Below are 25,967 nucleotides of genomic sequence, written 5' to 3'. Positions count from 1 at the left end.
TACAGAAGGAAAAGTGCCACCAATAAATGTCAATTTTCTCCCCTCCACATGGCAGGAAGCTGCTCAAACCCTGCCAGGTACAAAGGGGACAGCAGAGGTGATGCTGTCCCCTCCTAATGGGGGGCAAATCTCACCCCCCCAGAGCTGGAAGAAGCCAAAAGGCAGACACAGAATATAAAAAAATATTAAAAATATATATACAAAAAAAAAAACCAACCTCAAAAACTGAATCCAAAATTAAAATTCCCAAAAAAAGGGATTAGGATTCCAGGATCAAACCAAGGGCAAAGCTTCACACTTTTGTGATTTGATTTTATTGGTGTTAACTTAGCACGTTCCCAAGGGGTTGCTGGGCTCAGAAACCGTTTTATTTTATTTTATTTTATTTTTTTTTCCAGGGTGAGGCTGTCGTGCAGCTTGGACACCTCGGGCTCGTAGGCTTCCATCACCAAGGTCCCGTTGTTGTCGAAGAATTTGGCGATGGATTTGGTGAACTCTGCTTCCCTCTGCTGTTTGGTTTTGCCGCTGATGAAGGTCAACTTCAGGGTGTATTTGTCGTCAAACCTACGGGGAGGGGCAGAGATTTTAGGGCAGGGTTTGAAGACATCGACAAAAAAAAAAAGAAAATGAGGAGAAATCTTCCTCTACGTTAAGGGGAAAAAATCCCCTGGAGTGGAGGCCCTTGGGTGGATACAAACAGCTAAAATATGTGGGGGTTAATTATAAAATTTTCAATATTTTTTTTTTCGTACTCTTTGTGATGAGTTTTAAAAGTTTTTATTTGATTTTAAAGGTTTTGATTTGGAAGTTTTTAATTTTTGCAAAGCTTGAAGTCTCAGCTCAATGAGATCTCCCCAAACTCAGCAATATTAGAAGGGTTGGACCAGGTGATCTTTGAGGTCCCATCCCACCTGACATTCTGTGATTCCATGAGTTTTTCCTCTCCTCTGCCTCAAGAAGCCAAATGTGAATGTTTTGGGCAGAGAAATCATGGAATTGTCTGGGTTGGAAGGGAGCTCAGAGCTCCTCAAGTCCAACCCTTGATCCACTCCCCCCGTGGTTCCCAGCCCATGGCACTCAGTGCCACATCCAGGCTCTTTGGAAATATCTCCAGGGATGGAGAATCCACCCCTTCCCTGGGCAGCCCATTCCAATGCCTGATCCCCCTCTCCAGCAAGAAATTCTTTCTAATGTCCAACCTAAACCTCCCCTGGCACAACTTGAGACCATGGCCTCTTGTCTTGCTGAGAGTTGCCTGGGAAAAGAGCCCAACCCCCCCCTGGCTCCAACCTCCTTTCAGGGACTTGGAGAGAGTGATGAGGTCTCCCCTGAGCCTCCTCTTCTCCAGCCTCAACACCCCCAGCTCCCTCAGCCCTTCCTCACAGCATTTCTGCTGGATCCCTTCACCAGCCCAGTTGCCTCCTTTGGACCTGCTCCAGCACCTCAAGCTCCTTCCTGAGCTCAGGGGCCCAGAACTGGACACAGGACTCAAGCTCTGGCCTCCCCAGAGCTGAGCACAGGGGCAGAATCCCTTCCCTGGACCTGCTGGCCACGCTCTTCCTCAGCCAGCCCAGGATGCCATTGGCCTTCTTGGCCACCTGGGCACACTGCTGCCTCCTCTTCAGCTTCCTGGCAATCCCAGCTCCCTTTCTGCCACTCTCTGCCCAGCCTGGAGCTCCCCAGGGGCTTCTTGTGTTGAACCTCATCCCCTTGGGATCAGCCCAACTCTCCAGTCTCTCCAGGTCCCTCTGCAGAGCCCTCCTGCCTTCCAGCTGATCCACACTCCCCCCAGCTTGGGGTCACCTGTGAATTTGCTGCTGATGGACTCAATCCCCTCATCTAAATCCTCACTAAAGATATTAAACAGCACTGGGCCCAACACTGATCCCTGGGGGACACCACGGCCGCCATTTTGATGCAGCCCCGTTCAGCACCACTCTCTGGGCCCGGCCCTCCAGCCAGTTCCTAACCCAGCACAGATGCCCCTGGCCAAGCTCTGGGCTAACAGCTGCTCCCCTTGGTTGGGATGTGTGGTTTTGAGACAACAAACCAGATTTGTAGGTATAAAACCACAGAAAAATGTTTTAAAATGATCCCAGACCGACAGGGATGGAAACAGTGCCCAGGAAGTTGGTGGCCCCATCACAGATCAGTGTTGCTCCTGAATAATAATTATTTTATGGGGAATATTAATCATGATAGGTGATATGTGAAGAAAAAATCCTTTAATTTGAGGGTGCTGAGCCCCTGTCCCAGGGTGCCCAAGGAAGCTGTGGCTGCCCCATCCCTGGCAGTGCCTCAGCCCAGGTTGGATGGGGCTTGGAGCAACCTGGGCTGTGGGAGGGGTCCCTGCCCATCCAGGGGGTTGGAATTAAATGATCCTGAAGGTTCCTCCCAATCCAGCTCAATCTGGGATTCTGAGTTGCCTGGGAAGCTGCAAAGATGACAGCAGAGCAGCTGATGCTTTGTGGGAATCTGATGTCCCAGCACAGAGACACCAATCCTGTGGAAACCTCATTTTCATAGAATTATAGAATTCCAGGGGTTGGAAGGCAGCTCTGGAGCTGATCCAGCCCAACCCCCCTGTCCCAGCAGGATCCCCCAGGGCAGGACACACAGAACACATCCAGGGGGGGTTGGAAAATCTCCAGAGAAGGAGACTCCAGAACCTCTCTGGGCAGCCTGGGCCAGGGCTCCCTCAGCCTCCCAGGGAAAAAGTTCTTCCTTCTATTTATGTGGAACTTCCCACGTTCCAGCTCCACCCCATTCTTCCTTGTCCTGTTCCTGGGCACCCCTGAACAGAGATTGTCCCCTTCCTCTTGCCCCCCAGCCCTCAGCTCTTGATGGACATTCAGAGATCCCCTCTCAGCCTTCTCTTCTCCAGCCTCAACAGCCCCAGGGCTCTCACTCTTTCTTCCCAGCAGAGATGCTCAAGGCCCTTCAGCACCCTCCCAGCTCTCCCTTGGCCTCTCTCCAGTAGATCCCAGTCTCTCCTCAACTGGGGAGCCCCAAACTGGAGCCAGCATTCCCAGTTTGGTCTCCCAGAGGCAGAGCAGAGGGGGAGGAGAACCTCCCTGGATCTGCTGGACACACTTTTCCTGATGCCCCCAGGATCCCACCAGGACACATTGGGGATCCCTGGGGAATTTCCTCTCCACTGGGACTCCAAGGAGCTGCTTCCCAGCAGGAGATCCCTGGATTTGCAGTGGTGGTTGGGGTTATTCCAGCCCAGATTCAGGACCCTACACTTGGCCTCATTGAACTTCACCTTTGCCCACCCCTCCAACCTCTCCAGATCTCTGGATCCTCCCCCAGTTTATCACCAGCAAAACTGAGGGTAAATCCCCCTGGTAAATCCAAAACTGAGGTAAAAATCCCCTCCTCCTGCTGCTGCTGAAGAAACTGAACCAAACTGGCCCCAGTCCTGATCCCTGGGGAGCAGCTGAGTTGTTGAGTTAACCAAAATGCAGCTTTTTCCCCCCAAAGCTGAGCTGCTGGAGCACTGGTACCGTTTCAGACTGGAGGAGAGCTGCCAAACATCATCAGGGTCCATCCCTGCTGGGTCTTTTCTGTGAGCTACCAGGAAAATGCTTTTCTCTTTGTATGAGGTATAGATAGTCAGGATTCCCATCATGACAAAATATGTGGAAAAAAAAAACCCATTAAGGAAATTAAAGAAATGCAAATAGAGGTAGAAATCAGGTGGAGAAATTGCTGGGATCCCCTCAAGGAGCAGGGTTTAAGCTCCCATTATCAGTCCTAACAAGATGCTTGGCTCATTAGGGTGAGAAATTAAATAATTCTTGGGGCACTTTCTTCAGGTTTTGTTGCTGCACAAGAGGATCAATCCATGCTTGGAAGTGGTGGGGAAAATAACAACTCTCTACCATGCTTTCCTGCAAGGGTTTTCCACATAAAATGCTTTGTTTGTGAAAGAAAAGTGAGAGAAACTTCCCAAAGTAAAGGGGAAATCATCACTAAACACCATTTTGCTAAAAATCTGGAGCATTGTGTTGGAAGGTAAGAGGAAAACATGAGAACAAACGAGGCACAGAATTTATCACTGTGTACTCCTCCTAAGCATAGATTGAGCCTTTAATCTTTCTTATTTTTGGAGTTAAATACCATCAAAATGCCCAGCAGGCCCAGCAAGTGGCTCTTGGGAAGTATCACTCAGCATTTATAAACATCTTTAGGTCACAAAACCTCTACAGGCCTCTGTCTCTAGAGGAGCTGGAGGGAAATCAGGGCCATGCTGACCCTCTGAGGCCAAACAGGAAAAAAACCAAACCACCTAGCTGTGCTGCAACACTGGAAATTTTACAGTCAGCTGCCAGAGGTGACTTCTAAAACATTTAAATCCTTCTAAATGCAGCATCTGTTCCTTGTCAGTGCTGGCAGGAATTGCCTCCATTTCACTCTTCACTCTCAGTACCTGAGCTGTCAGGTTAGGAATGAGCAGATGTCTCTGGAAGCAGATAATGGACTGATTTAAAAACAAAAAAATCCATCCCCTAAACAACAAACCAACCCCCCTGAAGCTTTGAAGGGCTGAGCTTCAGTTTGAGATGAACACAAAAAAGCAGAGATCTGGGAAATCACCAAACAGGCAGGAGCCAGGATGAGCTGCTGACTCCTCTGACCTAAACTGAATTCCATGTTTCTGCAGGGGACACCTGCCCTAAAAATCTCCCAAATTTCAGTCTCTTACAGCCAGACAGGCAGAAATTTTGCCACCACATGAAAACTACTTGATTAGCAACTGCTCTCAACACCCTGGGCAGCAAAACCCTCCCCAGGTCTGAAAACGGGAACACGGTAAAGGGATTTTTTGGGGGGGCTTTAGGGTGAAAATAAAACTTTCTGGTACAACCAAGGCAATGCTTGTAAAGGATATGATACAACACAAAAGGCAAGAACAGGTTTGGATTCAGGAAAGGGGTGCAGGTAATCCCAAATCAAAGCTACAATGGCAAAGAGACAGGAGATGGTGCAGATGAGGAGGCGGCCGTCGATCAAGCGGAAGTTTTCGACGTATTTGTACTTCTCCAGGAGAACCTGAGGGAGAAAAAAAGCAAGCTCAGTTTATTTTCTGCTTTTCAGAAGTCTGACAAATTTGTTTCTGGGAAGGATTTAGTCAAAACGAGCCCAATCTGATGGGGAAACCAGAGGAGAAATGGTGTGGAATGAATGTCTGTCACGGTAATGGTCGACGATGCTTTAAGCACAAAAAGTGCTCCAGCTGTGGGAGTCACAAGAGGTGCCCCAGAACCAGCACTTCACCACCTGAACTAAAAATAAATAAATAAATTATGGAGTTTTTTTGTAGAAAACAAGGAAAAGAGGGTGCTTCCCACGAGGGGGAAATCAGGAGTGGCAGAACTCACCTTTTTGGCGGAATCGTCCAAAGAATTTTTCACAGCTGAACCGTCCCATTTGTCAATTTTCACTGGTTTGTCATCAATTTTCCACTGCAAGAGAAACCAGAGGGGGGTCAGAGGAACTGGGGGGGTTGGCATTTTAATCCCTTTGTTTCTGTTGGGAGCAAAAAGAATGGAGGGGATGGAGAAAACACCACCTGGGTTGGCAAAACCTGAGCAGAGCTGGAGGGAATCCGGTGCCGCAGAGCTCTGTGGCACCCAAAGTCACCTCAGCACCAGATATTTTTGCAGTTTCCAGTTATTTTGGTGACTTTTTACAAGAGTTTTATTCTAATATTCAGTTCTGCCTTTGTTGCTCCCACTGCCAGCCACAGAAGTGTCAGCTATGGCTTCATTTTTGTCTTGGAACACGATCCAGGCTGCTACAAACGGAATTTTTGGGGGTTGTGAAGAGGGGGAACATTTTAAGGCACAAAAGGATCCAGGTACAAAGTGGGGAATATAAAGGGATGAAAAAGAAATAAAGTTTCAGTCACAGCATCCTCCAGGAAGAAACTAAAAGATTCCAGCACTCTTCTAAATTCAGATTTTCCCCAGAAGTGGAACCCTCATCAGTGATGAAGCTTTTCAGTGCTGTAAAGGGATGAAGCTTCCTGAGAACTCTGACAGAATCATGGAATGGGTTGGGTTGGAAGGGACCTTCCAGCTCCTCCAGTTCCAACCCCTGGATGGGCAGGGACCCCTCCCACAGCCCAGGTTGCTCCAAGCCCCATCCAACCTGGGCTGAGACACTGCCAGGGATGGGGCAGCCACAGCTTCCTTGGGCACCCTGGGACAGGGGCTCAGCACCCTCACCCCAAACAATTTCTCCCTCCCCAAGATCTCAACTCCATCTCCCCTCTTGCAGCTGGAAACCCTTCCCCCTCATCCCATCCCTCCAGGCCCTTGTCCCAAGTCCCTCCCCAGCTTTCCTGGAGCCCCTTCAGGCACTGGAAGATGCTCCAAGGGCTCCCCAGAACCTTCTCTTCCCTCTTCTCCTTCTCTTCCCTTTTCTGTTTTCCCTCTCCTCTTCTTCTTCTTCTTCTTCTTCTTCTTCTTCTCTTCTCTTCTCTTCTCTTCTCTTCTCTTCTCTTCTCTTCTCTTCTCTCTTCTCTTCTCCTTTTTTCTCTTCTTCTTTTTTCTCTTCTCTTCTCTCTTCTCCTTCTCTTCCCTCTTCTCTCTTCCCTTCCCTGTTCCCTTCCCTTCTATCCCTTTTCCCTCTCCTCTCCTTCTCCTCTCCTCTCCCTCTCCCTCTCCTTCTTCCTCTCCTCTCCTCCAGGCTGAACACCCCCAACTCTCTCAACCTGTTCCAGGCTCTCCCCACCCTCCCTCAAATTCCAGAATTTCTTCCCCATCTCCAACCTCAATCTCCCCTTTCTCTCCAAGTTTTAACCCATTTCCCTTCTCCTCTCCCTACATCCTGCCCACCCAGGGGGTTGGAACAGGAGGAGCTTGAAGGTCCCTTCCAACCCATGGATTGGAATTTTGGGATTTTTTGATCTGGACACTGCTGTCCCTCCCTCCACCAGTGCAGCTTTGGGTAAAACCACAGAGTGATGGAAACCCCAACATTCAGCACAGATTCAGCCTCCCCCTCAAACTGGGGGGAAGCCCCCAGCCCCTCTCATCCTGGAAACATTCCTGCCTTGCCTGAAAAGTTGGGATAGGAGGGTGAAGCTGCATCCCATGGAGCCTGGGAGATGCAAACCTCCCTGTTCCTCCAGGAAATGGGGGGGATTTTTCTCCCTTTTTGTTCATTTTGAGCACTCAGCTGTGCCAGCATCAAACTGGAAATCTCAGATTTTGGTTCCAACTTGGTGAAGGGAAAAACTCCAAATCCCTCAAGCAGTTCAAAAGTTCTTTTTGTTTGGGTGTGGAGGTTAATCCTGCTTGTGCTGAACACATCCTCACCAGGAAGGGGAAGGAAAATACAAGTGTTTGACAGCCAAAACAGTTTGGGAAGTGTTTGTGGTACCTGACAAATCATCTGTCTCAGAACAAGGCTGCAGAGTGAGGGCTGAACTCAGCCAGTGGTTATGTTACTTTAAAAAAAAAAAAAAAAGAAAAAAAGGAATAAAAAGCACAAATGCAGTTTCAGAAAGGTACAAAAACCACAGCAGGGTGTGGTGGTGACACCCAAGTTAAGGTGCTGCCTGCAGCTGGATTGCAGCAGGGGAGCATCCTGCTGGTAGCTTCAAAAAAGCAAAGGGACAGCAAACTAGAAAGAAAAAAAGAGGGACAGTAAACCAGAAAAAAGAGACAGAAAATAAAAAAGGGACAGAAAAAAAGAGGGACAGTAAACCAGAAAAAAGAGACAGAAAAAAAAAAAAGGGACAGCAAACAAAAAAAAAAAAAAAAAAAAGAAGGACAGCAAACCAAAAAAAAGAGGGACAGCAAACCAAAAAGAAGAGGGACAGCAAACCAAAAAGAAGAGGGACAGCAAACCAAAAAGAAGAGGGACAGCAAACCAAAAAAAAAAAAGAGGGATAGCAAACCAAAAAAAAAAAAAAAAGAGGGACAGCAAACCAAAAAAATGGGACAGCACACACACAAAAAAGGGAAAGCAAACAAAAAAAAGGAATAGCAAACCAAAAAAAGGGACAGCGAAAAAAAAAAAAAAAAAAAGAAGAGGGCCAGCAAACCAAAAAAAGGGACAGCAAGCTAAAAAAGGGACAGCAAACCAAAAAAGGGACAGCAAACCAAAAAGAAAGGGGACAGCAAACCAAAAAACATGGTACAGCACACACACAAAAAAAAAGGGAGAGCAAAACAAAAAGAAAAAAAAAAGTGACAGCAAACCAAAAAAAGGGACAGCAAGCCAAAAAAGGGACAGCAAGCCAAAAAAGGGACAGCAAGCCAAGTGGGTGCTCTCCCAGCAGACACTTCAGGGGCTCACAAGACTCATTTGTTAAGCTCCCACCTTCACTTCAATCCCTTCCCAAAAATCTCTCAGAAGCAGGAAGCAGGGAAAAAGTCCTGCAAGGAGTTCACATCTCAGCAAAAAAGAAATGTGAGAAACTTAACTTCTTTTTCCCCTCTGCCTGACTCCTTCTGTTGGCACCATCAGCCTCATTCACAGCACTGACTGCAGCCTCAGACACCTCCTGGGCAGCTCCTTTGTCTCTCCAAATCTTGCTCTGAAGTTTAGGGGACATTTTGGGTATGAAACACAAAAATCAGCCAGGAAGGGATTTGTTGCTACTGAGAAAGGAGGAACAGCACAGACTCCATGAACTCTTCAGATGTTTCTGCACCTCATCTGCTGGTTTCTATCCCAAGAAAGGAACTTCCCCTTTTTCTAAACCCTAAAATCAAACCCTTCAAAGCAGGATGCAGCTGAGGGAGGTTGGAAGAGCCAAAAAAACCCCAAAATAATGGTGAAACTGCCCATCACCAGGGGGGCAGAGGTGGGAGCTGCAAGGGGTGAGAATCCACAGACACCTCACTCCACATCAGTTCCCTCCTCTTCCTCTTGAGGGAAGAGTTGCACCAAACTCCAACAAGTTTTTTCTTCCTTCCCTGCCTGGAAGGAAGAAAATCCTGAACCTTCCTCTCCTCAAAACCCCAAATGGATTCAGAGTCAGCATCAGATTCAGAGTCAGCTGGGTTAGGAACTGGCTGGAGGGCCGGGCCCAGAGAGTGGTGCTGAACGGGGCTGCATCAAAATGGCGGCCGTGGTGTCCCCCAGGGATCAGTGTTGGGCCCAGTGCTGTTTAATATCTTTAGTGAGGATTTAGATGAGGGGATTGAGTCCATCAGCAGCAAATTCCCAGGTGACCCCAAGCTGGGGGGAGTGTGGATCAGCTGGAAGGCAGGAGGGCTCTGCAGAGGGACCTGGAGAGACTGGAGAGTTGGGCTGATCCCAAGGGGATGAGGTTCAACACAAGAAGCCCCTGGGGAGCTCCAGGCTGGGCAGAGAGGGGCAGAAAGGGAGCTGGGATTGCCAGGAAGCTGAAGAGGAGGCAGCAGTGTGCCCAGGTGGCCAAGAAGGCCAATGGCATCCTGGGCTGGCTGAGGAAGAGCGTGGCCAGCAGGTCCAGGGAAGGGATTCTGCCCCTGTGCTCAGCTCTGGGGAGGCCAGAGCTTGAGTCCTGTGTCCAGTTCTGGGCCCCTGAGCTCAGGAAGGAGCTTGAGGTGCTGGAGCAGGTCCAAAGGAGGCAACTGGGCTGGTGAAGGGATCCAGCAGAAATGCTGTGAGGAAGGGCTGAGGGAGCTGGGGGTGTTGAGGCTGGAGAAGAGGAGGCTCAGGGGAGACCTCATCACTCTCTCCAAGTCCCTGAAAGGAGGTTGGAGCCAGGGGGGGGTTGGGCTCTTTTCCCAGGCAACTCTCAGCAAGACAAGAGGCCATGGTCTCAAGTTGTGCCAGGGGAGGTTTAGGTTGGACATTAGAAAGAATTTCTTGCTGGAGAGGGGGATCAGGCATTGGAATGGGCTGCCCAGGGAAGGGGTGGATTCTCCATCCCTGGAGATATTTCCAAAGAGCCTGGATGTGGCACTGAGTGCCATGGGCTGGGAACCACGGGGGGAGTGGATCAAGGCTTGGACTTGAGGAGCTCTGAGCTCCCTTCCAACCCAGACAATTCTAGGGTTCTGTGATCCCCTGGGACCAGAGAGCTCCTGCAGGGCACAGGAGCAGAAAGCTGCTGCAGCTGTTGGTATTCAGGAAGTGGTTTTAGTCCTGGAGTTTGCAAAACTTGGAGGTTTTTGCTGTGGTAGCAGCAGGGGGTGGTTAATAAGTTCAGTTTTGTGCTAAGTGAGAAAAACCTTGAGGTGTTCAAGAGGAAATCATTTGGAATTTGGTGGGTCTGCTCCCTTAGGTGGTCCTGGATAAGGGGGGGAGGTCAGGAGGGGACATGAGGGGGAAAAAAGAACATGAGGAGAACTTAAAGAACATGAGGAGGACAAAAAAATGGGACAGTTACACCCCAAATCTCCCTTAATCACCCCTGATTTAGCTTCCCAGTGAAGCACCAAAAGATAAAACAACCAAGCAACTCTTCCTAAGACCTGGGAGCCTCAGAGACAACCCCTGATTTCTCCATTTGAGCAATATTTGAGCAAATCTTAGAATCACAGAAGCATCAGGGGTGGAAAAGACCTTGAAGATAAAGCCCAACCACCAGCCCGACCCCACTGCTACCAATAAATTATCTCCCAAAGCACCACATCTCCTCATTTTATTTTAAACACCCCCAGGGACAGTGACTCCACTATCTCCCTGGGCAGACAGTTCTACTGCTTCCCCACTCCTGCAGTGAAGATTTTTTTTCCTGACAACCAAAAGAATGGTTTGGGTCGGAAGGGACCTTCCAGCTCCTCCAGTTCCAACCCCTGGATGTGCAGGGACCCCTCCCACAGCCCAGGTTGCTCCAAGCCCCATCCAACCTGGGCTGAGACACTGCCAGGGATGGGGCAGCCACAGCTTCCTTGGGCACCCTGGGACAGGGGCTCAGCACCCTCACCCCAAACAATTTCTCCCTCCCCAAGATCTCCTCTCCATCTCCCCTCTTGCAGCTGGAAACCCTTCCCCCTCATCCCATCCCTCCAGGCCCTTGTCCAAAGTCCCTCCCCAGCTTTCCTGGAGCCCCTTCAGGACCTGGAAGATGCTCCAAGGGCTCCCCAGAACCCTCTCCTTTCCCTTTCCTCTACTCTTCCCTCTTGTCTGCCCTCTCCCTTTCCCTTCTCTCCCCCTTCCCTTCCCTTTCCATTCTTTCTCCAGGCTGAACACCCCCAACTCTCTCAACCTGTTCCAGACTCTCCTCACCTTCAAATTCAAGAATTTCTTTCCCATCTCCAACCTCAATCTCCCCTCTTGCAGCTGGAAACCATTCCCCCTCATCCCATCCCTCTATTTCCATTCCATTCCTCCCCAGCTTTCCTGAAGCCCCTTCAGGCACGGGAAGATGATCCAAGGGCTCCCCAGAACCTTCTCTTTCTCCTCCTTCTCCTCCTTCTCCTCCTCCTCCTCCTTCTCCTTCTCCTTCTCCTTCTCCTCCTTCTCCTTCTCCTTCTCCTTCTCCTCCTTCTCCTCCTTCTCTCCTCTCTCCTCCAGGCTGAACACCCCCAACTCTCTCAACCTGTTCCAGTGTCTCCCCACCCTCAAATTCCAGAATTTCCTCCCCATCTCCAACCTCAATCTCCCCTTTCTCTCCAAGTTTTAACCCATTTCCCTTCTCTTCTCCCTACCCCCCCGTGTCCAAAGCCCTCCCCCAGCTTTCTTGGAGCCCCTTCAGATATTGGAAGGTTGCTCTGAGCTCACCTGGGAGCCTCCTCTTCTCCAGGCTGAACAACCCCAATCCCTCAGCCTGGCTTCCCAGGGAGCTGCTCAGCCCTCTGAGCATTTCAGTGGCTCCTCTGGACACCTTCCAGGAGCTCTGTGTCCTTCTGATGCTGGGGACTCCACAACTGGACACAGGACTCCAGCTGGGAGCCTCATGGACCTCACCCAAAAACTCTTCCTTCTGAAATAACCACCCCCCAGCAGCTCCAGGAGCAGGAGCACCACACTTTGCAGAATTCTTGGAAGTTTAAGCCCAAAGTGCTGTCATTTCTGGGCACTTTTGCAGCAGAGAGCCAAAAATATTCCATTAGCACTCCTTCCCCTCAAAGAATTCCCTCCACAACTTAAATCTACTGTTCTAAACGAAAAAAAAAACACCCCCAAATTCTCAGGGAGGGACAGGAAGGATAAATCAAGCTCAAAGAGATGCAAGAGAACTCCACTTCTCAGAACTGGTGTCTGTAACACATGCATGGATAAAAACCAAAGTGTTTTCTATGCAGTCCTCTGGATTTTGAAGTTTAATTAAAAGATCCAAACACCCCACCCCGAATAAACCCTTTTTGCACCCAGAGACACAGCCAGGAGCGTTTCCATCTTTTTGTGGGGGGAAAAAAAAATAAAATGCTTCCAGCTCTTTAGTTCCAGCTACACCCCAACCTCCCCAAAGAGCTGTAACCCAACCACCTGAGCACTCAAAACCGGGCTGAAGTATAAAGCATTCGGTAAATGAGGTTTTTTTAACCATGGAGACGAGATTGGGTTTTTTTTCAGTAAATTTTTCAGCGTGCTCTGCTCCACCTGACACCTCTGCCATGCCCAGCGTTGCTTTCCTGGCTGAATACCCACCGAAAGTTAAAGGGGGGGATGTGAGATGGGCTAAAACCAGAAAAAAAATCCCAATAATTAAAAAAAAAAAAAAAAAATTACAAAAAGCCATCTCTGCTTTCGCCGGGCACACGCTTTCCTCCCCGCTTCCCCCAGCCCCTCATCTGCCATTTACCACCCGGTTCCTACGAGGAGGATGAAGGAAACTTCCCTCAGGAGGCTGAGGCGGGGGAATCCCCTCAGAACCCGGGGGGGGTTGGGGGGGTGCTGGGTGAAGCCCTCTGAAGCCCAAATTCGGCCGCGGTTCGGCCCAGCGCTACTCTGGGCTCTGAGGAGGGCGCCTGAGGCAGCGACCGGGCCCGTCGGGAAGGAGAAAAAGGAGAAAGATCTTAGAGCAGAGCCCAAGTCCGGTACCTTATCCAGCAACCCGCTCCGGCCGCCTCTCGCCGCCATCTTCTCACCGCCCTCCTCCTCCGCCCTCGCCGCGAGACCTGGAGGTTCCTGATTGGCTGCTCCCGGAGGGAGGGGGCGGGGACGGGCGCCGCGCTGCACGCTGGGAAATGTAGTTCGCGGCGCCTCCCGCGTTGCTATGGAGACGGAGCGGGGAGGAAAGGAGGAGGAGGAGGCCGAGGAGGCCGCGGCGAAGGGAGCGCTCGGGGTGCAGCGGGGGAGAGCCCGGGGGTGAGGGGTGAAGGGAGGGGAGAACCGCCCCGATGGGCTGCTGGAGGCTGGGGGGCCGCGGAGGAGGAAGGGGGAGTGTGCGGGGCCTCTCTGGGCAGTGGAGGACCCTGAGCTCTATGGTGTTTGGGAGGTGTTTTGAGGGGGTGAGGGTGTTGGTGTGGGGTACATGGGGGGGGGTGGGGGTGTTGGGAGGTGTGAGGGTGTTGGTGTGGGGTGTGCATCACTGGGGGGGTTTGGGGGCTTGGGGAGTAGGTGGGAGGTGTATGTGGGGTGGGAGTGGGGGTATTGGGGGGTTTGAGGGTGTGTATGGGGTGGGAGTGGGGGTGGGGGTATGTGGGGTCTGTGAGGGTGTTGGTGTGGGGTGAGCATCACTGGGGGGGGTTTGAGGGTGTGAGGAGTGGGTGGGGGGGTTTGGGTGGTGGGTGTATGTGGGGTGAGTGGGGGGTGTATGGGGGGTGGGAATGGGTGTACTGGGGGGGTGTGAGGGTGTTGGTGTGGGGTGAGCATCACTGGGGGGGTCTGGGGGAGTGAGGAGTGGGTGGGGGGTGTTTGAGGGGGTACCTGGGGGAGTGTGGGGCGTGGGAGTGGGGCTATTGGGGGGTGTGAGGGTGTTGGTGTGGGGTGAGCATCACTGGGGGGGTTTGGGGGTGTGAGGAGTGGGTGGGGGGTGTTTGGGTGGTGGGGGGTACCTGGGGGTGGGTGTATGGGGGGGTGTGAGGGTGTATATGGGGTGGGAGTGGGTGTACTGGGGGGGTGTGAGGGTGTTGGTGTGGGGGTACATGGGGGGGGGGGTTTGGGGAGTGGGTGGGTGGGTGTATGGGGGTGGGAGTGGGGGTATGGGGGAGTGTGAGGGTGTTGGTGTGGGGTGAGCATCACTGGGGGGGGTCTGGAGGTGTGAGGAGTGGGTGGGGGGTATTTGGGTGGTGGGGGGTACCTGGGGGTGGGTGTATGGGGGGGTGTGAGGGTGTTGGTGTGGGGGTACATGGGTGGGGGGGTTGGGGAGTGGGTGGGTGGGTGTATGGGGGGTGGGAGTGGGGGTATGGGGGGTGTGAGGGTGTTGGTGTGGGGTGAGCATCAGTGGGGGGGTTTGGGGGTGTGGGGAGTGGGTGGGGGGGTGCGGGTGTTGGTGGGGTGGGTGTATGGGGGGTGGGAGTGGGTATATGGGGGGGGTGTGAGGGTGTTGGTGCTGGGTGTGCATCACTGGGGGGGGTTGGGAGTGTGAGGAGTGGGGTGTTTGGGTGGTGGGGGGTACCTGGGGGTGGGTGTATGAGGGGGTGTGAGGGTGTTGGTGTGGGAGTACATGGGGGGGGTTGGGGAGTGTGTGGGTGGGTGTATGTGGGGTGGGAGTGGGGGTGTTGGGGGGTGTGAGGGTGTTGGTGTGGGGTGAGCATCAGTGGGGGGGTTTGGGGGTGTGGGGAGTGGGTGGGGGGGTTCGGGTGTTGGTGGGGTGGGTGTATGGGGGGTGGGAGTGGGTATATGGGGGGTTGTGAGGGTGTTGGTGTGGGGTGAGCATCACTGGGGGGGTCTGGGGGAGTGGTGAGTGAGTGGGGGGTGTCTGTGGGGAGTGCTGGTGTGTGGGGGGGTTTGGGTGGGGTGTGCATTGCTGTGGGTGCCCCACAGTGTGTGGAGTGGGTGTGAGGGTGTTTGTCAGGGGGTACAAGCTGGAGGGTGTCCCCCAATATGGGGGGGGCCCTGTTAAAAAACATCCAAGGAACATCAGAGCCAGGGAAAACTTTAACCCATTTCTATCCCCCTCCTCTCCCCAGGAATCCTCCTGTCAGGACAGCTCCACCAGGACTGTGTGAAATGAGTGCTGGAAACAAATATTCCATTTGCTGCTTCTCTGCCAGGGACATTTTGTCCCCAAGGAAAGGTGACACTTCTTGGAGTGCTGCTGGTGAAGTCACCCTACAGAATAATGTCATGTCCAGAGGGGCAGCTCTGCCCTCTTGGGGGACATCCAGCTGTGGTTTCTTGCATCAACAGCTGATAACACAGAGAAAAATTGATTACAGAACTTCCAAGAGTGCCCAGGAAGTCTTAAAATTGTTTAAAACTTCATGGAAATGAAGGGGAACCCAAATTCCACCTTGGGAGGTTGAGGTTGGATGTTAGGAGGGACCTTTTTGCAGCTCTGGGCCAGAGTGGTGGCATCTCCAGACAAAGCCACAGCTGATCTGACATTCCCTCTGCTCCTCCTTTGGGGGGGAGGTTGGATTTGGGATCTCCAGGAGGCTTTTCCAGCCCAAATCTCCATGTCTGGCTCCAGTGGCATCACTGGAGTAGCATTTTCCTCCTTTTCTGTGCCTCTGGCTGTATTTTTGAGGTTCCTGTCTTAAATCCATGGCCACTGAACATTTCTTTTTCCTGTTTTTTTTTGCTTTGCTATTTCCAGGAGCTCTGGGCCAGAGTTGTGGCATCTCCAGACAAAGCCACAGCTGATCTGACATTCCCTGTGCTCCTGCTTTGGGGGGGAGGTTGGATTTGGGATCTCCAGGAGGCTTTTCCAGCCCAAATCTCCATGTCTGGCTCCAGTGGCATCACTGGAGTAGCATTTTCCTCCTTTTCTGTGCCTCTGACTATATTTTTAATCTTCCAGTCTTAAATCCATGGCTACTGAACATTTTTTTTTCTTTTTTTTTTTTTTTTGCTTTGCTATTTCCAGGAGCTCTGGGCCAGAGTTGTGGCATCTCCAGACAAAGCCACAGCTGATCTGACATTCCCTGTGCTCCTGCTCTGGGGGGGAGGTTGGATTGGGGTTTTCCAGGAGGCTTTTCCAGCCCAGATCTCCATGTCTGCATCCTCTGGCTCCAGTGGCATCACTGGAGTAGCATTTTCCTCCTTTTCTGTGCCTCTGGCTGTATTTTTGAGGTTCCAGTCTTAAATCCATGGCCACTGAACATTTTTTTTTATTTTTTTTGCTTTGCTATTTCCCTGTGAAGGGGATTTGAAACTGCTGAGTGCTGAGACAGCAGCCAGAGTGCAGCTCCTTTGAGAAGGGCACTTTTGGGGGGGTTTTGTGCTCACTTTGCCATCTCCTCTCCTTTCACCCATCTCAGTTTCAGGCTCTAGGCACTGGGTGCTGCCACACAGAGCTCCCCCAAGGGAACCTGAGAAGAGAACCCCTGGGAAAACACCACAGCAGAGGAAAAAGCCCCCAGGGTCTGCCTCCAGGGAAGAAAACAAAGAGAATGTCCTGGATGAGCCATTTTTGGTGAGAGCTCTGTTATCACCTAAACCTCCTCTTTGGGGAGATCCTTCTTGTGGAATAATTTGTGGCTTTCCCCCTCTCCCTGTCCCTTTCCCACCTCCTCTCCCCATCCCATGATGGTGGCACCACAGCCCAGGGACCCCCCTCACCTGGAGGCAGCTGAGGGCTGGGGTTGGGGTCTCAGGATTGCTGAAGAAAGAACCCTTTCTTTTTAATTTTTTGGGTTTTTTTCCCCAGATGAAGCACCACTGCTTGAAGAACCCCTCTGACCTGTGCTTGGTGAACATAAGCAACCAAAATCTGGTTTCTGTGAGTATCAGAGACTCCAGGAGTGTCAGGGAAGTGCCTTAAAACTTGAAAAATTTACCACAGCAGCACAAAAGTGTCCAGAGATTAAAGACACATTAGAAGCAGTCACATTTCCTGCATGAGCAGGGGAGAGACTCAGGCTTGGAGGATTTCTCCTGCAACCTTTAGGATCCCAGACTGGGTTGGGTTGGAAGGGACCTTCAGGATCCTTTAATTCCAACCCCTGGATGTGCAGGGACCCCTCCCACAGCCCAGGTTGCTCCAAGCCCCATCCAACCTGGGCTGAGACACTGCCAGGGATGGGGCAGCCACAGCTTCCTTGGGCACCCTGGGACAGGGGCTCAGCACCCTCACCCCAAACAATTTCTCCCTCCCCAAGATCTCCTCTCCATCTCCCCTCTTGCAGCTGGAAACCCTTCCCCCTCATCCCATCCCTCCAGGCCCTTGTCCCAAGTCCCTCCCCAGCTTTCCTGGAGCCCCTTCAAGCTGCTCCAAGGGCTCCCCACAACCTTCTCCTCTCTCCTCTCTCCTCTCTCCTCTCTCCTCTCTCCTCTCTCCTCTCTCCTCTCTCCTCTCTCCTCTCTCCTCTCTCCTCTCTCCTCTCTCCTCTCTCCTCTCTCCTCTCTCCTCTCTCCTCTCTCCTCTCTCCTCTCTCCTCTCTCCTCTCTCCTCTCTCCTCTCTCCTCTCTCCTCTATTCTCTCCTCTTCTCTTCTTTTTTCTGTTCTACTTTCTCTGGTTTATTTCTCTCTCCTCTCCTCTCCTCTCCTCTCCTCTCCTCTCCTCTCCTCTCCTCTCCTCTCCTCTCCTCTCCTCTCCTCTCCTCTCCTCTCCTCTCCTCTCCTCTCCTCTCCTCTCCTCTCCTCTCCTCTCCTCTCCTCTCCTCTCCTCTCCTCTCCTCTCCTCTCCTCTCCTCTCCTCTCCTCTCCTCTCCTCTCCTCTCCTCTCCTCTCCTCTCCTCTCCTCTCCTCTCCTCTCCTCTCCTCTCCTCTCCTCTCCTCTCCTCTCCTCTCCTCTCCTCTCCTCTCCTCTCCTCTCCTCTCCTCTCCTCTCCTCTCCTCTCCTCTCCTCTCCTCTCCTCTCCTCTCCTCTCCTCTCCTCTCCTCTCCTCTCCTCTCCTCTCCTCTCCTCTCCTCTCCTCTCCTCTCCTCTCCTCTCCTCTCCTCTCCTCTCCTCTCCTCTCCTCTCCTCTCCTCTCCTCTCCTCTCCTCTCCTCTCCTCTCCTCTCCTCTCCTCTCCTCTCCTCTCCTCTCCTCTCTCTTCTCCAGACTGAACACCCCCAACTCTCTCAACCTGTTCCAGGCTCTCCCCACCCTCAAATTCCAGAATTTCTTCCCCATCTCCAACCTCAATCTCCCCTTTCTCTCCAAGTTTTAACCCATTTCCCTTCTCCTCTCCCTACCCCCCCGTGTCCAAAGCCCTCCCCCAGCTTTCTTGGAGCCCCTTCAGATATTGGAAGGTTGCTCTGAGCTCACCTGGGAGCCTCCTCTTCTCCAGGCTGAACAACCCCAATCCCTCAGCCTGGCTTCCCAGGGAGCTGCTCAGCCCTCTGAGCATTTCAGTGGCTCCTCTGGACACCTTCCAGGAGCTCTGTGTCCACCATCCTGTGCCCCCTGGCAGGGGGTTTGGACTGGATGAGTCCCTCTCAACCCTGAAAATCCTGTGATAAGATGTGGTCCAGGAGTCCAGCAGCAAGGTCAGCACTGGGGACACAGAGGGGACTTTGATTTGGGGTTCAGCTCCTCCAGGTTTTCTGGATTTGGTCACTGAGGCAGCTGCACATGAGCTGAGGGGTTCTCTCCATCATCAGAAAGCCAAATTCAGACTTAATTATGGGAAATGCTTTGATTGAGGCATTCAGAGGAAAGGGAAGAGTTGTTCCAGAACAGTTTAGGGCTGGAGCTGAATGGTTATTATTAAATTTCTCCCCTCCTGTGTTTTTCAGGCTAAAGAAGAGGATTTTGAGAAATTTGATTGTGTTGCTTTTGTAAATGCTGCTGAGAATCTGCTGCCTCTAGGTGAGGGATTGCATTCCCCTCCCCCAAATCAATGCTGCTTTAAAACCCAGGGAGAGCTCTGGAACTTTCCAGAGAGGTTTTTAGGAGACAGAGGCAGCACCTCTTGGCAGAATTGCTTCCTTCCCATTCCTGAACTGGACCCCTGGTGCTAATTCCCTTTATAACCACTGTGGCTTCCTTTTCCTTGTTAGAAAACAAAGCTCTTTACAAAGAAAATCCCCACTTAACCTGCAAAAGGAGGGAAAAATGACACAACCTGTCCCCCAGGTTCAGAAGGTTAATGGTTGGGCTGGGAGGTGAAGCCAAATCCAGTGTCATGGGCTCAGATAATTTGGAGAAGAAGAAAGGAGATCTGTTTATAATAATAAAAAAAAAGCTCAATGTGCCAGGCAATAATCCAGTTTGGGCTGGGAGCAAATGCATGAAAGGAAACTGAATGTGTGAGGAGAAAGCTGGTGGGGATCATGGGTAGGGAAAAGCTGAGCTGGGGTTTCATAAAATCATGGAATCATTTGAGATCATCCAATCCAACCCTCAACCCAGCTCTGCCACCCCTAAAAAATGTCCCTTAGCACCACATCTCCAGGGCTTTCAAATCCCTCCAGGGATGATGGGGACTCCACCCCTGCCCTGAGCAGCCTGGGGCAGGGAATGACAACAATTTGAGGGAAGAAATTATCCCTAAAATCCAACCTAAAGCTCCCCTGGGGTGGTTGGAGAGCAGCCAGACAGAGAGGGACCTGGGAGTCTGGATTGCCAGGAAGCTGAAGAGGAGGCAGCAGTGTGCCCAGGTGGCCAAGAAGGCCAATGGCATCCTGGGCTGGCTGAGGAACAGCGTGGCCAGCAGGTCCAGGGAAGGGATTCTGCCCCTGTGCTCAGCTCTGGGGAGGCCAGAGCTTGAGTCCTGTGTCCAGTTCTGGGCCCCTCAGCTCAGGAAGGAGCTTGAGGTGCTGGAGCAGGTCCAAAGGAGGCAACTGGGCTGGTGAAGGGATCCAGCAGAAATGCTGTGAGGAAGGGCTGAGGGAGCTGGGGGTGTTGAGGCTGGAGAAGAGGAGGCTCAGGGGAGACCTCATCACTCTCTCCAAGTCCCTGAAAGGAGGTTGGAGCCAGGGGGGGGTCGGGCCCTTCTGCCAAGAGGGCATGGGCTTAATTAGGTTGGATATTAGGAAAAAATTCCTTACAGGGAGGGTGATCAGACATTGGGATGGGCTGCCCAGGGAGGGGGTGGATTCTCCATCCCTGGAGGTTTTTAAGAAGGGGCTGAAGGTGGCACTGAGTGCTCTGGGGTGGTTGTGGATTAAAGGTTGGAGTTGATGCTCTCAGAGGTCATTTCCAAGCTGGATAATTCTGGGATTCTGTCTCCCAGAATTTTCCCTGGGGAGGAAGGGAAATCACTCTCTCCAAGTCCCTGAAAGGAGGTTGGAGCCAGGGGGGGGTTGGGCTCTTTTCCCAGGCAACTCTCAGCAAGACAAGAGGCCATGGTCTCAAGTTGTGCCAGGGGAGGTTTAGGTTGGACATTAGAAAGAATTTCTTGATGGAGAGGGGGATCAGGCATTGGAATGGGCTGCCCAGGGAAGGGGTGGATTCTCCATCCCTGGAGATATTTCCAAAGAGCCTGGATGTGGCACTGAGTGCCATGGGCTGGGAACCACGGGGGGAGTGGATCAAGGGTTGGACTTGAGGAGCTCTGAGCTCCCTTCCAACCCAGACAATTCTAGGATTTCCTCTTGGTCTCTCACTTGATACTTGACAGAAGAGACTGACACGTGCCCACTGATCATTCTGGTGCTCTCATTCTTGCTGCTTTTGGTCCATTCCAGGCCCAGATGAAGCCATGGTTTGTTCTGGTACTGCTGTTCCTCACTTCCTGGGGTGTTTTTTCTTTTCCACCCTTGCAGAACCATTCCGGAAATTTCCAGGACTGCGAGTTCTGGATCTGTCTTTGAATGGATTGAGGAACCTGAGAATCACTGCTGGAGACTTCCTGCACTTGGAAGTAAGATGAGGGGGGATCTCAGGCTTTATTCCTCTCCTCCCAACCACCATCCTGAAGCCTCCAAGCCCACATGGGTGTCCCTGCAGTCTCTGAAACTGCAGGATCTTTCTCTCTTCCTGCTTCCTTGTGACTCTGGGATGTCCTTTCTGCTCTGTCCCTCAAGGATTTTCACATCCTGCTTCCTCCTGCTGAGCAATCCCCTCACAGATCCCCAGTGCTGCAGGACTCAGCTTCTTGCTGGCTGCTGAGGATCCTCTCTCTGCAGTCACCCAGGGCATCCCTCACCTTCCTGATGCTCTCTGCTCCCCACCAGATCTCCTCCACACTCACCTCTACCTCTGTGTCTCCTCCTCCTCCTCTCCAGAGGGGGCTCTGCAGTTTCCTCAACTTGCAGGCTGCCTTTTTAACACAAAAAAAGTGTCAGTTTGGGTTTTTGATTTGAAAAAAGAAAGAAAGTGGATCCCCTGATGCTCTCTGCTCCCCACCAGATCTCCTCCACACTCACCTCTACCTCTGTGTCTCCTCCTCTTCCTCTCCAGAGAGGCCTCTGCAGTTTCCTCAACTTGCAGGCTGCCTTTTTAACACACAAAAAAGTTTCAGTTTGGGTTTTTGATTTGAAAAAAAGAAGGAAAGTGGATCCCCTGATGCTCTCTGCTCCCCACCAGATCTCTTCCACACTCACCTCTCCCTCTGTGTCTCCTCCTCTTCCTCTCCAGAGAGGGCTCTGCAGTTTCCTCAACTTGCAGGCTGCCTTTTTAACAAAAAAAAATGGGTCAGTTTGGGTTTTTGATTTGAAAAAAGAAAGAAAGTGGATCCCCTGATGCTCTCTGCTCCCCACCAGATCTCCTCCACACTCACCTCTCCCTCTGTGTCTCCTCCTCTTCCTCTCCAGAGGGGGCTCTGCAGTTTCCTCAACTTGCAGGCTGCCTTTTTAACACAAAAAAAGTGTCAGTTTGGGTTTTTGATTTGAAAAAAGAAAGAAAGTGGATCCCCTGATGCTCTCTGCTCCCCAGAAGATCTCTTCCACACTCACCTCTCCCTCTGTGTCTCCTCCTCTTCCTCTCCAGAGAGGGCTCTGCAGTTTCCTCAACTTGCAGGCTGCCTTTTTAACACAAAAAAGTTTCAGTTTGGGTTTTGATATGAAAAAAAGAAGGAAAGTGGATCCCCTGATGCTCTCTGCTCCCCACCAGATCTCCTCCACACTCACCTCTCCCTCTGTGTCTCCTCCTCCTCCTCTCCAGAGAGGGCTCTGCAGTTTCCTCAACTTGCAGGCTGCCTTTTTAACACAAAAAAAGTTTCAGTTTGGGTTTTTGATATGAAAAAAAGAAGGAAAGTGGATCCCCTGATGCTCTCTGCTCCCCAGCAGATCTCTTCCACACTCACCTCTCCCTCTTTGTCTCCTCCTCTTCCTCTCCAGAGAGGGCTCTGCAGTTTCCTCAACTTGCAGGCTGCCTTTTTAACACAAAAAAAGGTGTCAGTTTGGGTTTTTGATTTGAAAAAAAGAAGGAAAGTGGATCCCCTGATGCTCTCTGCTCCCCACCAGATCTCCTCCACACTCACCTCTCCCTCTGTGTCTCCTCCTCTTCCTCTCCAGAGGGGGCTCTGCAGTTTCCTCAACTTGCAGGCTGCCTTTTTAACACCAAAAAATGGGTCAGTTTGGGTTTTTGATTTGAAAAAAGAAAGAAAGTGGATCCCCTGATGCTCTCTGCTCCCCACCAGATCTCTTCCACACTCACCTCTCCCTCTGTGTCTCCTCCTCTTCCTCTCCAGAGAGGCCTCTGCAGTTTCCTCAACTTGCAGGCTGCCTTTTTAACACCAAAAAATGGGTCAGTTTGGGTTTTTGATTTGAGAAGAGAGAGAAAGTGGATCCTAAGAGGAAGAAACTGGGCCTGGTGTAATGGTTCTAGTTGTCCTCTCCAGCTTGGACTACAAAGCTCAGGCTCTGGCTCAACTGTGTTGACTTTATTTAGGTTTTTTTCTCTCTGAGGAGGTCTCCTTGCCTGGGTTTCTCTGTTTTCTGGTTGCTGCTGGCCATAAAGTTTTGTCTGAAAAGGTTTTGTCTAAAAAAGGTTTATTTCTTCTTTTCCTCAAAGAGGTGGTGGTGGCTCAGCTCAGTACATTCAGATCCTGGCTTCCCTCTGCCTGCAGGCTTTGGGAGGTCCTCAAATCCATGGAATGTAGCAGAGCTTCTCCCACTTTTCTCCCCTGCACTTTTGGTGACCCACTCCAGGGTCTGACTGTCAGGGGCATTTGCTCATGATGAGGAACCCAATTTCCAGGGCTCCTGAGGCCAGGGTTGATCCCTTGGCAGTGGCATCAGCTACAAAAGGTGAGGATGGGGCCACTTTTCCCTTCCTGCCATGTCCCTCTGGATCTCAGCTTCATCCATGACCAATATCTGGGATCTCATTTGCTGACAATCAGCCCTGGGAAGGAAATCCACCTTAAATTGCTTTGAGTTGAGGTCCTTCTGGAGAAATGCAGCTTCTTGCAATGCCCCAGCAGAGCTGTTCCTGTCCAGGTATCCTAGAAACCCTCATCCTCACTCCCAGCAGGATCTGCTCCCTGTCTTTCCCCTGTCTGGTGTCCCATGAGCCAAATATATGAGTGGGGGAGCCCTTCTGCCAAGGTGCAGAGTCCCAGCCCTATAAATCAAGCCCAAGAAGCTCACAGCATCCCCTAAGGTGGGTGTTAGGATGACTAAAAAGTCTGTAAATATTTACTCCTTACCAGGAGAAAGCTGGCAGGGATTGGTCTTTGCTCCAAGGGATTTTTTTTTTTATTTTTTTTTTCTTCTGTCTCCTTCAGGATCTAGATCTCTCCTACAATAACTTGTCCCCCCAGGACTTTTGGACATTGGGAGATTTACCCCAGCTCAAAGTCCTTCACTTGACAGGCAACGGGCTTCAGTCTCTGCCCTGGAGCTGGCAGGATCATGGGAGTAAGTGCAGGGAGCAGGAGTTGCTGCTTTTTGGTGGGAAGGGGCCCAAATCAGGGAGGATGCCCTGGGCAGGAAGGGTGCTGGGGTGCTGGGACATCCCAGAGAAGCAGTAAATGGGATATTTGTTTCCATCACCCATTTTACACAGTCCTGGTGGAGCTGTCCTGACAGGAGCATTCCTGGGGAGAGGAGGGGGATAGAAATGGGTTCAAATTTTCCCTGGCTCTGATGTTCCTTGGTTTTCACCAGCTCCTTCTGAGTGTAACCACAAGTGAGGTGTCTGCCTGCAGGAAAGGACACAGGAGGAGGAGGAGGGAGCATTATCCTCCTCAAACTGAGAAATAAATGAGGTGTAACCCATTTTTAAATGGGTTAAATCCAAAGTTTTACCCATTTTTAAAACCCAAGTTTTAACCCATTTCCCTTGTCCTCTCCCTACACCTCCATGTCCAAAGCCCTCCCCCAGCTTTCTTCATAGAATAAGAGAATTTTCAGGAGTAGGTGTGTGATTCCTAGATTAAAACCATAAAATCCCAGACTGGTTTGGGTTGGAAGGGACCTGCAAGACCATCCAGATCCATCATAGAGCTGAATCTTGAGGCTGGGCAGGTTGGGATTTCTCAGCCTGGGCAGCAGAGCTCTGTCCTTGCAAACTGGGAGATCAAAGGACCTCGTGGTGGGTGCTGGGTGGCAGGGAAGTGTTGTCCCACCTCATCCCAGATCATCCAGGGGTATCCAGGGGTGCTGAGCCCCTGTCCCAGGGTGCCCAAGGAAGCTGTGGCTGCCCATCCCTGGCAGTGTCTCAGCCCAGGTTGGATGGGGCTTGGAGCAACCTGGGCTGTGGGAGGGGTCCAGGTCACCCCAAACAATTTCTCCCTCCCCAAGATCTCCTCTCATCTCCCCTCTTGCAGCTGGAAACCCTTCCCCCTCATCCCATCCCTCCAGGCCCTTGTCCAAAGTCCCTCCCAGCTTTCCTGGAGCCCCTCAGGCACTGGAAGATGCTTCAAGGGCTCCCCACAACCTTCTCTCCTCCAGACTGAACACCCCCAACTCTCTCACCTGTTCCAGGCTCTCCCCACCCTCAAATTCCAGAATTTCTTCCCCATCTCCAACCTCAATCTCCCCTTTCTCTCCAAGTTTAACCCATTTCCCTTCTCCTCTCCCCTACCCCCCCGTGTCCAAAGCCCTCCCCCAGCTTTCTTCATAGAATCAGAGAATTTTCAGGTTGGAAGGGACCTTCCAGCTCCTCCAGTTCCAACCCCTGCATGGGCAGGGACCCCTCCCACAGCCCAGGTTGCTCCAAGCCCCATCCAACCTGCCCTTAAAAACTTCCAGGGATGGATGGGGAATCTTCCACCACCTCTCTGGGGACAACCTGTGCCAGGCTCTCCCCACCCTCCTGGTGAAGAACTTCTTCCTCACTTCCAATCTCCATCTCCCCTCCTCCAGTTTGAATCCATTCCCCATGTCCTGTCCCTCCCTGACATCCTCACAAGTCCCTCCCCAGCTTTCCTGGAGCCCCTTCAGATCTATGAAGGTTGCTCTGAGCTCTCCTTGGAGCCTTCTCCTCTCCAGACTCAACAACCCCAACTCTCTCAGTGTCCTCACTCCAGAGCTGCTCCAACCCTCTGAGCATCCTCCTGGACCTTCCCTGGACTCATCCCACCACTTCCAGGTTTTTTCTTGTACCAGGAGCTCCAGACCTGGATGCAGAACTCCAGGTGGGGTCCCAGGAGAGCAGAGGGGGAGAATCCCCTCCTTTGACCTGCTGCCCACCCTTCTCTTGGTGCAGCCCAGGACATGGTTGGCTTTCTGGGTTTAGCTCCAAGGGCTCCCCAGAACCTTCTCTTCCCCAGACTGAACACCCCCAACTCTCTCAACCTGTTCCAGGCTCTCCCCACCCTCCCTCAAATTCCAGAATTTCTTCCCCATCTCCAACCTCAATCTCCCCTCTCACCTCTCAAATTCCCCATGTCCTGTCCCTCCCTGACATCCTCACAAGTCCCCTCCCCAGCTTTCCTGGAGCCCCTTCAGATCTAGGAAGGTTGCTCTGAGCTCTCCTTGGAGCCTTCTCCTCTCCAGACTGAACAACCCCAACTCTCTCAGTGTCCTCACTCCAGAGCTGCTCCAAACCTCTGAGCATCCTCCTGGACCTTCCCTGGACACATCCCACCACTTCCAGGTTTTTCTTGTACCAGGAGCTCCAGACCTGATGCAGAACTCCAGGTGGGGTCTCAGGAGAGCAGAGGGGGAGAATCCCCTCCCTTGACCTGCTGCCCACCCTA

General features: G+C 51.8%; 2 protein-coding genes across 2 annotated transcripts in view; one reads left to right on the top strand and one right to left on the bottom strand.

Annotated features, from left to right (window-relative positions):
* Window positions 1-295: 295 nt before the first annotated feature.
* SPCS2 (signal peptidase complex subunit 2) lies at window positions 296-13,037 on the bottom strand. The gene is made up of 5 exons (XM_071759378.1): window positions 12,943-13,037; window positions 5,388-5,471; window positions 4,899-5,058; window positions 3,510-3,645; window positions 296-564 (listed from the first exon to the last, which is right to left on the bottom strand). Exons 1-5 carry the CDS (start codon window positions 12,979-12,981, stop codon window positions 378-380), a joined length of 606 nt encoding a protein of 201 aa, XP_071615479.1. The 5' UTR covers window positions 12,982-13,037; the 3' UTR covers window positions 296-377.
* Window positions 13,038-13,102: 65 nt separating this feature from the next.
* The window catches only part of XRRA1 (X-ray radiation resistance associated 1), a 20,297-nt gene continuing 7,432 nt past the window's right edge, over window positions 13,103-25,967 (top strand). Inside the window, 7 exon segments of the mRNA XM_071734366.1 lie at window positions 13,103-13,209; window positions 14,976-15,082; window positions 16,269-16,423; window positions 16,658-16,729; window positions 18,673-18,745; window positions 20,644-20,741; window positions 23,550-23,759. Of these exon segments, the coding sequence (XP_071590467.1) occupies window positions 13,118-13,209; window positions 14,976-15,082; window positions 16,269-16,423; window positions 16,658-16,729; window positions 18,673-18,745; window positions 20,644-20,741; window positions 23,550-23,759 (807 nt within the window). The 5' untranslated portion in view covers window positions 13,103-13,117.

The sequence above is a fragment of the Heliangelus exortis genome, chromosome 1, assembly GCF_036169615.1.
Source record: "Heliangelus exortis chromosome 1, bHelExo1.hap1, whole genome shotgun sequence".
In the NCBI taxonomy this organism is placed as follows: Eukaryota; Metazoa; Chordata; class Aves; order Apodiformes; family Trochilidae; genus Heliangelus; species Heliangelus exortis.
This window is presented reverse-complemented; position numbering and strand designations above follow the sequence as displayed.